The sequence below is a fragment of the Astyanax mexicanus genome, chromosome 6 (genome assembly GCF_023375975.1).
Source record: "Astyanax mexicanus isolate ESR-SI-001 chromosome 6, AstMex3_surface, whole genome shotgun sequence".
NCBI classification, from domain to species: domain Eukaryota; kingdom Metazoa; phylum Chordata; class Actinopteri; order Characiformes; family Acestrorhamphidae; genus Astyanax; species Astyanax mexicanus.
In genome coordinates, this window is record NC_064413.1 from 15,502,726 (window position 1) to 15,514,000 (window position 11,275).

The 11,275-nt window shown below is 37.3% G+C and overlaps 1 protein-coding gene across 2 annotated transcripts; it reads left to right on the forward strand.

Annotated features, from left to right (window-relative positions):
* The first annotated feature begins 1,759 nt into the window (after window positions 1–1,759).
* Window positions 1,760–9,784, forward strand: ccn3 (cellular communication network factor 3). 2 transcript variants are annotated; one of them, XM_015607742.3, is made up of 5 exons: window positions 1,760–1,877; window positions 1,995–2,208; window positions 5,393–5,647; window positions 6,011–6,225; window positions 7,217–9,784. In XM_015607742.3, exons 1-5 carry the CDS (start codon window positions 1,827–1,829, stop codon window positions 7,511–7,513), a joined length of 1,032 nt encoding a protein of 343 aa, XP_015463228.2. In that variant the 5' UTR covers window positions 1,760–1,826; the 3' UTR covers window positions 7,514–9,784. The 2 variants fall into 2 exon arrangements, with proteins under 2 accessions (XP_015463228.2, XP_007256904.2); XM_007256842.4 differs by having other exon boundaries at window positions 1,761–1,877; window positions 7,214–9,784.
* The last annotated feature ends 1,491 nt before the right edge of the window (window positions 9,785–11,275 follow it).

Consider the following 11,275-nt stretch of genomic DNA (forward strand, 5'->3'; position numbering starts at 1 on the left):
AAAATCCATTGATGGAATAACCTGGTCTATATTCAGTATAGTCAGGTAGTCAGCTGACCTCATTCTTTCAGCACATACTGTTGCTGAATCTAGACCTGACCAACTGCAGCATCAACCCCACAACATTTACTTAGTTAAATCCAGGTGGAGACTTTTTTTTGTCCAGGCAGTGTATTACTTTTGATAATAGGTGATTAGGCAGTTGCTCAAAAAAGTGAATGGTTGCTGAGTGTTAGTACAATGTTTAAAGAGTCATAGATTTAAAGTTGGAAATTTAATTCAGCTGACCTTCCCTAATTATAGCTATTGACAAACCTAATTAAGGTCTAATTACACATTCCATTTGAATCCAGATATTGGAATTTCCAAGTTTTACGTAGGAAATATCAGCTAATACGGCGAAAGAGTTCCAAAATGGTAAAATCTCTGGTTTCCGTAGTTTTTGAATATGCAAAATACTGCATAATGCATATTGTTATTAACAATGCTCACCTGGGAAGCCTCATTTCATTATTGATACTGACATTCATATGTGGAGGTTTTAAGTTTGGCAACCCATACAGGCCCCACATGGGTATGATATCTGTGTTGGTCCATTCTAATGAAATGCCAAATACTACAAATAATAATATTTAAAATGTATTTTTGTACATTGTGTTAATCCTCTTTATTTCCTTTTATTAAATTATTAGTATCTACATTATATTTAACCTACTGCACTCAATATCAGCCTCAGTATTAGCCTGAGTCTCAATAAAAATTCAGTATTATCCTCAATATTTGCCTCAGAATTAATCGTATTATTATCCTCACTATTGCTCTAAATTTTATCAACGGTATTGGCCTCGATATTGTTCTCAGTATTATTGTTGGTCAGGTGAATAAAACAGATTTGTATTTACTCTTCTTTTTTATTTAATTTATGTAAAATATAGATTTCAAATACTGATAGAAAACTAAATGGAAAAAGATAATGATATAGAGTAAACAGTATTTTACAGCCTACAACAAGTAATGTTGTCATGTGACCATTAGATGGTACAGGCAATGTTTCCATGGCTATGTTCACATTAAAAGCCACATTGCTCAAAGCTGTATCTGTGTGTAATGTGAACAAATGTCCCTGAAATGCCTCACTTGCGCACATTGATACGTGTAACCTTCTTAACCAACAACAAAAAACGTCATATTTGAGAGATGACCTGTAGCTTTATAAAGGGAAATGGATGAGTTAGCAGCTCGAGTGGAGAGCAAACAGCTGCACAAAGAGATGTGTTGGAACATGATAAGACGCATGCATTCCGATTTGACGGTTCACAATATTGCCACATGTCCATGGATTGGATACGTATCCGATTTAGGACCACATATGAAAGTGACTCAAATGGTCAAAGTTTTAAAAAAAATGAAGTATTCCGGTGCAGAAAAGCAGAAATGTAATGTACCCATATGGGGACACAGGGTCTCAATAAGTTAATATTAATATTCGCAAAATTATTATCCTCAGTATTATAAACAGTATCCGCCTCATTATTAGCCTCAATTTCTGCGGTCTCTCCCGCCCCTCCCTGATATGCACCATTGTCAAATCTCAGGAAAGTTATTACCCAATCGTAGAGCGTAGGCTGAGAGGCATGTGCACTGCGATTGGCTAATCCCTGCGCAGAAGGCGGGCCCAGTCTGAATACAGGTGGGAAAAGCAGCGCGGTTGTTTTTCCCGCCCGTTTTTGCAGCAGTGTATAAATTCCCACACCTGGCCGGACTGCAGAGTAAAGTTTCCTCAGAGAGACCCTGAAGAAGTTATCTGCAGCTCCCGCGGCCCGAGCATGCTGAGCAGCGCGTTTCAGAGGAGCCTGGCTCTGCTCTTCTGCTCTCAGGTGGGTAAATCAGTGTTATTAATGGGGCTGAGGCTGCAGGTAACCGGGAGCGCGTGCACGCAGACAGCGCTGCCGACTGACTGACCGCATGTCTTTGGTTTGCTTCGTCTCCTCCAGGTGGCGCTGTGCTCCGTGGCGCGTCCGCGCTGCCCCGCGGGCTGCCGCTGCCCGGAGGACCCCGCCGTGTGCGCGCCCGGCGTGCATCCCGTCCCGGCGGAGTGCGCGTGCTGCAGAGTGTGCGCGAGACAGCGCGGAGAGACCTGCTCACAGCGCGCGCCCTGTGATGCCCGGAGAGGGCTCCGCTGCGACCGCAGGAGCGGGGTGTGTGTAGGTGCGTTATGAAATATGATTGAAACTTATTATGAGGTGAAACTTCCCATCATCGGTTTCGGTTTTATCGTCACATTTTCGGGTTTTAGCTTTTAATAGTGTTGTCAGGTAATACAAAAATCTAATTAATTACAGGTGCTGTGATTAATTAATCTAAAGTAATCACATTTACAACTGAACATTTTTAAACTGTATAATTTAACTGTATAATAAGACATTTTACATTAATAGCTGAAATATGTTGCTCTAAAATAAAAATGATACAACTCTTAAACAAAATGCTCAAAAATGTGATGCAGATCTGAACAGAGTTTAGATTTTTGACAATATTTTGACAAACGTTTACTTAGAACAGTCTAAATAAAATGAACATGGATGTACTTTATTATTTTAGCCAATACATAAATTGATTTTAGTATAAATCTGTTCTCTTATATTTTCTGCCCTGGGGCTTTTAATTTGAAGTCTAAAATGGCAAACTAACTGATTAGCTAATGGCTAACTGGTAAAGTTAATAGAAAATTTGTGCTGCTAATTTTTAATTGGCAATGCTAATGGATAACTGTTGATGCTAACTTCTAGCTGGCAATGCTAATGGATTAATGGCGATGCTAATAGCAATGCCAACCGCTTGCTGACAATGCTAATTACTAGCTGACGATGCTTACCGCTAACTGGCGATGCTAACTGTTTTCCGAGCTAAATTAATGACTGATGTTTGATAACAGATGAATGGCACTGTGCTGGTTAGATTATAGTAATAATACCAGCATCAGCCTAGAGTGCTGTGTTTGGTATGTGTATCTGTATCTGAATTCCACTTTGATTTCTTAATTCTGTGATTCCGTCTGTGTTTTCCACATCATGACAATCATAGGACCCTCACTGCCCTGCATTCTTAGTGTTTTCCCTTTTCCCAACACATCTAATCCCAATAATCAGAACATTACTAAATTAAAGTGTGTGTGTTAAACAACAACAATAAAAACAAAACTAACATACAGGGTTGGGAAACAATAAAATAGGCTACATGCTAGATTATGGGTGTGCTGAAACACTCATCCCACATGATAATGTGTTCCCAAGAAGGAGACCTATGGAGCTAAATTAGTGCCAAAACTACGCAAATAAAGAAAACGTATTCTGTAAATATGATACTACTTGCAAACAAACACAACGCGTTTTACAAATACAAAACTCGACTCTCTAACACACACGGTGTGTTTTACAAACACAAAACCTGATGGTTGTAAATATATATGTAAACTTCAAATAAATACACAGCTGTTTTCTAATACATTGCTCTTTACAAACAAATATAACACGTTTTACAAATGCAAAAAGTAATAAATAAAACAAGTAAAACATTATTTTCAAACATTACCGTGTCATGACTCACGAACACGCACAGCCCATTTGTAAATCACGTGACTTTTGGCACAGTTTTAGCAGAGTCGCAAACTCGTGTTGAGATTTTCTCACAAATACACCCAACCCTCGTACAAATGCATCGCCCCAGAACAGCAGGTGGCGCTGTGGGACACTTTACGAGAGGTGGCTGCACAGCAAAGCAAGCTCTCCTATCCAGCGCTCCCCAGAGCATTAATTTACACTTATTAAGGTGTTTAATACACCTTTAATAATCACAACTCTACCATTACCCGATTTACACACGGTTTGGTTTGTTACAAACAGCAGAGATGTAATTATGATATAGGACGCTGTTACACATCACAAATATGAGCTTTCATGCTGAAATACTTTGTATTATGCTCTTTAAAAAAGAAAGAAAAAAATATTAATTGGTGTTTAAATTGTAATATAGATAGATAGATAGATAGATAGATAGATAGATCTGGACAAAAGGAAAGACCACCTAAAAATGGTAAAAAAAAAAAAAAAAAAAAACATTGATTTTACCAAATTGAAAACCTCTGGAAACTAATCTACAATTCTTTGCATTATTTGAGGTCCAATAGCTTTGCATCTTTTTTGTTATTTCAGCCATTTCTCATTTTCTGCAAATAAATGCTGCAAATTTACTGACAATATGCTGAAATACTTTGTATTATGCTCTATCTATCTATCTATCTATCTATCTATCTATCTATCTATCTATCTATCTATCTATCTATCTATCTATATAATTTAAACACCAATTAATATTTTTTTCTTTCTTTTTTAAAGAGCATAATACAAAGTATTTCAGCATGAAAGCTCATATTTGTGATGTGTAACAGCGTCCTATATCATAATTACATCTCTGCTGTTTGTAACAAACCAAACCGTGTGTAAATCGGGTATAAAATGGTAGAGTTGTGATTATTAAAGGTGTATTAAACACCTTAATAAGTGTAAATTAATGCTCTGGGGAGCGCTGGATAGGAGAGCTTGCTTTGCTGTGCAGCCACCTCTCGTAAAGTGTCCCACAGCGCCACCTGCTGTTCTGGGGCGATGCATTTGTACGAGGGTTGGGTGTATTTGTGAGAAAATCTCAACACGAGTTTGCGACTCTGCTAAAACTGTGCCAAAAGTCACGTGATTTACAAATGGGCTGTGCGTGTTCGTGAGTCATGACACGGTAATGTTTGAAAATAATGTTTTACTTGTTTTATTTATTACTTTTTGCATTTGTAAAACGTGTTATATTTGTTTGTAAAGAGCAATGTATTAGAAAACAGCTGTGTATTTATTTGAAGTTTACATATATATTTACAACCATCAGGTTTTGTGTTTGTAAAACACACCGTGTGTGATAGAGAGTCGAGTTTTGTATTTGTAAAACGCGTTGTGTTTGTTTGCAAGTAGTATCATATTTACAGAATACGTTTTCTTTATTTGCGTAGTTTTGGCACTAATTTAGCTCCATAGAGACCTTATTTTTGCTGTGCTGCTGGGAATGTGGCACCATTCAAATGGTCAGCTATGAAACATGCTGTGATTAAAAGTAGTTTATTAACTTGTTGCCATTCTTTACATTGTGTGAAAATAGGCCGAAAGAAATTCTCTAAAGTGACCTGAATACAATATATTTTACATATTTTTTCTACTCCTGTAAATGAGCTGTTTTGTGTATATAAGTATTTTGTCTTTTGGTAATGATCATAATATATACAGTTTTTGTACACCAAGCTTCTTTCCATCAGAATAGCCTTTGTCAAAAGTATTTTTCTTATTTATTGCAGCAAACAAAGGAGACTCCTGTATGTTCAATGGTGTTGCCTACCACAATGAGGAGACCTTCTTCCCAAGCTGCAGCTATCAGTGCATGTGTAGAGAGGGCCAGATCAGCTGCGTGCCACGGTGTAACCTGGACGTGATGCTCCCAGGTCCTGACTGTCCTTATCCAAGAAAGGTTCAGGTTCCGGGAGAATGCTGTGAGAAGTGGGTGTGTGAACCTCCCACTGAGTCCAGTGTGCTGGGTGCCTTGGCCATGGCAGGTGGGCATACCTTCTTAGTCTCTAACATAGACACACACACACCTGTAGGCAGCAAGAAGACATTCAAAATGTTCTTTTTTCCACATATCCAATGTATTTCTTCTTATGTTTTTTGTGTATTTTGATTATTTAAATATTGTATGTAGCCAAATGGTTGCAGTGACCTGTATAAAAAATATTCTAACAATGATGTCGATGATGAAGTACACCTATACCTTCATATACTACATTTATTCTTATGTTTCTTATATTTAAAGAGTTCATTTGCCAAAACAAATAAAGATATGTCTGGTTTTGCAAATGAACTCTTCATTTTATTTTCTCTTCTTGAGTAACTTTTGGACCTTCTGTTCTGAATTGTAGCATACAGACAGGAGGAGACGGTGGGCTTTGACCAGTGGGATCCCAGTGTGAACTGTATTGAACAGATCACAGAATGGAGCGCCTGTTCACGGACATGTGGCATGGGCGTCTCCACCAGGGTGACCAACAAAAATCCCCGGTGTGAGATGGTGAAACAGAGCAGGCTATGCATGGTGCGGCAATGTGAAGGTCTGAAGGAGCAGAAAGCCACTCAGGTAGGCAAGCGCTGAAAGTTAACAAGTGAACTGAATGTGCACATCTTATATTGAGTGGTGCTCTAGGATGTCAAAATTTATTATTATTATTATTATATATATACAGCTCTGAAAAAAAACTAAGAGACCACTTCAGTTTCAGAATCTGTTTCTCTGATTTTGCTATTTATAAGTTTATGTTTGAGTAAAATTAACATTTTTGTTTTGTTTAATAAACTACTGAGAACATTTCTTTCAAATTCCAAATAAAAATATTGTCATTTAGAGCTTTTATTTGCAGAAAATGAGACATAGCTGAAATCACAAAAATAATTCAAAGAAAGCAATTTTATATTCATAGAGTTCAGAAATGAATATTTGGTGGAATAATCCTGTTTTTTAACCACAGTTTTCATGCGTCTTGGCATTTCCTCCTCCATCAGTCTTACAAACTGCTTCAGATACCTTTATGCCACTCCTGGTGCAAATATTTAAGCAGTTCAGCTTGGTTTGATGGCTTGAGATCATCCATCTTCCTTTTGATTATATTCCAGAGGTTTTTTGTTGAAATCAAAGAAACTATATTTGTAGCATGTGTAGAGATTTCATGCATGCACACAGAATTGTAGTTGTACCGTCGGGCATAGTTTTAAATGCTTGGTACATTACCCTACATATAAAAAAATAAAAAAGTGGCAAGCTTAAGCATGCCAGCCTGATTTTTCCCATTAGACGATCCATGAAATTAAATATACAACCATGGTAAATAATTATACCATTAAGATTTCAGTAAATTCTTATTAAAAAGCATTGGTGAATGTGAGAATCTTTGTAAAAACTGTGGGTTTTAATAAGAATTGTCTTCTTAATAACAGTTAGTAAATGAGGTCCAGACTGTCTGGAACTACAAACAATCTGAAAATAGACTGTGCGTTAGTCTACAATGTAATACCGATAAATGCAAAAGGCCATTTAAACATTGTTGTAATAGTATGGTTCTTTTTTACAGCAGCGAGGGAGCAAGTGTCTCAAGATCCAGAAAAGCACTAAGGCCATCCACTTCTCTTTCAAGAACTGCACCAGCACTCAGGCCTTCCGGCCTCGCTTCTGCGGCCAGTGCGGCGACGGCCGCTGCTGCACACCACACAGTACCAAAACAGCTCAAGTGGAGTTCCAGTGTCTAGAGAACAGAGTGACCAAGAGGCCTGTGATGTTCATAAACACCTGCGTGTGCCACCACCACTGCCCACGGGACAACATGGCCCACCAGCCCTCTACCGACACTGGCTACGACGGCCTCCAGCTCTGAGAATAGGCTTCTCTGAAGAAAACGTGTGTCTACAGTGCAGTTTAGATAAAGGCACTTATTCTTCACAGAGTAATGTTTGTACTTTTGTAGAGGGAGAGCTGCAGACAGACATGGTTTAGGAGTGTTGTACCAAATCTCTGCTTGCTGAGAGTCGCAATGTGAAACGCTGCACACCGATCAGCCATAACAATAAAACACCTGCCTGTTATAGTGTAGGTCCCTCTCGTGCTGCTAAAACAGTTCTGATCCATCCTCTCAACTTTAAAACCTAACTAATTTGTAAGGTGTGACTTCCTTCGATCACATCAGTGGGATAATAGTTTACCATTTTTCATTCTTTGTATTGCTTTTGGTTGATTTTAACCAGGAAAAGCCCACAAGACCTGCCTGATTTTTCGGAGATGTTCTGATCCAATCATCTAGCCATCCCAGTTTTTCCTTTGTTAAAGTCTCTTAAACCCTTAAAATACCCTGTCCTGGATACAGGCTACAGGTGTAGATCATACAAAACCCTTTTGTCTGCAGTAAAATAACTTATTTACGTTCTGAAAATTCTACAGGACACTTGGAGAAGCTGCCTGTTCACTCTCTACTCCACTGAATAATTTCAGATCAGTAACAGAAATTAACCCAAATTCTGCAGGTTTGAAAATAGGCACAAAAACTAGACAAAACTAACAAACTAAAGGTTTAAAGGACATTAACTGGTTGATTTGTGTTTAGGAAAATATTGATTTAGAGATTTTGACATTAGCAGATTTAATTATATATTTTTAAATATTTTCTACTACAATTATGCTTTTCAGTAATGTTCCTTATCAAACAAGAAAACTTTTTATGTAATGCTTGAGTAGAAATCCTCAAGATTTAGTGGTGTAATTTCAGGCAGACGATTGACAAAAATCCTGGCCTGTTACGGGGTTAAACTAAGATACTTGCGCTTGCCTGTTTTTTCTGCCTCCAACAAACCAATTTCAAGAACTGACTGTTCACTTGCTACCTAAAACAGTATGTAGATCCCACCCATTGACCAGAGCCATTGTGCAGGGATAATAAATGCTATTCACTTTGCTGTACATCTGTGGGTTTAATGTTATGGCTGATCTGTCTGAATGCAGACTCTCTCTGAATGTTCTGATTGAGGGCTGCGTGCATTTTTACACTGTGGGTCAAACTTAGTGTCAGATCTTGTCAGCAAAGCTTCACCATTGTGTTTTTTTATTTGAACTGTGTGGTACATCATGTTAATCTGTGTGGGTTGTAGCCTCCATCCTGCCCCAGAGATTTCCCCAGTCTGATTTCCACACCCCAGTTTGGCAGGTATAGAACACAGTAGCAAGCAAAAAATGTTCTGCAGCTGTGGAAACGGGTGAGCTGGCTATTTTTCTGCTGATCAGGTAATCACTGACCTTCAGTAAGGTTTATTAACCATAGTTACGCAATTTACCTTTACCACTAGTGTAGGAGATACAGGCATTTTGGACATTGAAGCGTATATATATTTACTGAACAGCTACAGAGTAAGACTCGTCGTTGTTTGCCACTGTGAGTCAGTCTGCCAATCCGCATGAGCTTTGTGCCTGTGGAGGAGCAGTCATGGCAGAAAACTCAATTCAGTGTTTGGAAATTGGAATTTCACACACCTGCTCTCATTTATTAGTGATTTGATGCTTTTACTGTATATTATTTTAACTATTCAAGTTAGAACTGATCCTAAGTCTGCACGCCTTCTCTGAGGAGTAAGGTACACACAGTACAATTCCTGGACTGTGGACTTTTTCCAGAAATGTCCCATAAATTCCAGTAGTGGACAGTTTGTATAAGCATGACCCCTCCCAGGCCCTGTCTCATGACGGACTGAGAGTGTGCACTGTGTGTGCAGGTCACAGGTCACTCACATAGCGGGGTGACATTCTCCTGTGTTCATATTTGTTTTTTTTCTCTGTGGTAAAAAGAAGGACTTGAGCAAAGTCTTTTCTTATCTTTTGTGAGTGAGTGAGGGTCTTTCTCTGAGTTAAGAGAAATGTCTGAAAGACTGCCCCTTGGCATGTGTAAACCTGCTTCTCTTATGTGAGCACAGGGAATGTCTGCAAATATATGCGTTTGTCTGTGTCTGTCCTTCTCACTTGTGGTGTGAGAAGAATCTGTAGGCTAGCGTTTGTATGTGCTCGTATGACTCGACTGTAGTTTCACACAGCTTTTTACACAGTGACGATGATGACTTGTATTGTTTTCAATATGAATTTCTTAATAAACATGTATTTTTCTATACTTTTTTAAATGTGTGCATCTACACTGCTATGGAAAAGTGGTTCCCTTCAGATTTCTTCTATTTTGGCATTTTTCTCACACTCAAATATTTTATATTATTATTATTATTATAAAAGCACTTTTTTAATTGTTTTGAAAGTTAATACACTGATAATTAAAATCACTTAAAGTAATGAAACACTGTTTTATAGATAGACACAGCACACAGTCTGTTGTAACTAAACCTTAGTTAAATAGAACCAAAACCTTTGCAGCAAAGGTCCACAAGCAGCACCATGATCATAAGAGATTATGATATTAAAATATACAATCAATGACATAAAATAACAAAAAAGAATGTATGTAATTAAATTAAAATAATATATTTGTGTGAATGTAATGATGCTTTAAATTTGAGCAAAAAAATTTAGGTTTATTGAGGAAAACTGTAAATGCCTAGACTGCTGCTATGTTGGATACACTATGAGATGGCGAGAATGGGCATGAAGTTCCATGTTCCATATTGCATCCTGCACATGCACAGTTACCCATAGACACATTTACACATGTCCGGTTCATCACACCAGCAACTGAGGCTGTGTGATACTCCACAGCAGAAGACACGAGGCTGAAGTGCTCATCACAAGGTCTCCAAACACCAAACAGAATCTGGATTTATTACTAATGATACAGTTCTAATTTGTAGAAGTCCAATTCATTACACCAGTTACAGCAGACCACAACCTGAACAACACCAAACATCCAACATTAACCATTATTAACCACAAATATATTTATGGATATATTTTATGGTAGCTGTAACCTAAACTAATCACATTCCACAAAAAAAACACACTCTAATACACAGCTATAATAACAGCAGCACCAGGACAGCAGTACTGCAGTTATAGGGCACATATAGTGATCTGTCTCCACCATGTGGAGTAAATTTGTAAATTTGATGTATCTTTGAAATAAATTAAATAAAATCGTTCAGTAATCAGCGTATTCCTTATTTAACTTGTTTTTGATCATCATGCATCCTTATTTTATTTTTTCCTTTCTTACTTTCTGAATAAAAAGGCCAATTTCACAGCTTATTTCAGCTCAGCTCTCGTCCCACAGCTCAGTACTGTTTTCTATTGTTCTAACATTACTTTATAAATATATAATGCCAGTAGTTATAGATAACTGTATATAATATTTTATTAGATTCGGTTTACCTTGAGAGTGAGTAGAGTACCAGTGAGAAAATTATTATTATTATTATTATTATTATTATTATTATTATTATTATTATTATTATTATGATTATTAGCTAGCTGTTCGCTGTTGACATATTACAGGATATTTTTGTGATAATGATATTCTTGGTGACAAAAACTGAAAAATATTTTATAAATTTAAATAATTTTTTTTTAAACAAAATAAATGTCAAGGTTTAATATAGTATAACAGTTATAAACATTCAGCAGAAACTAAAAATATCTGTAAACGGTTGTAGAATTTGTA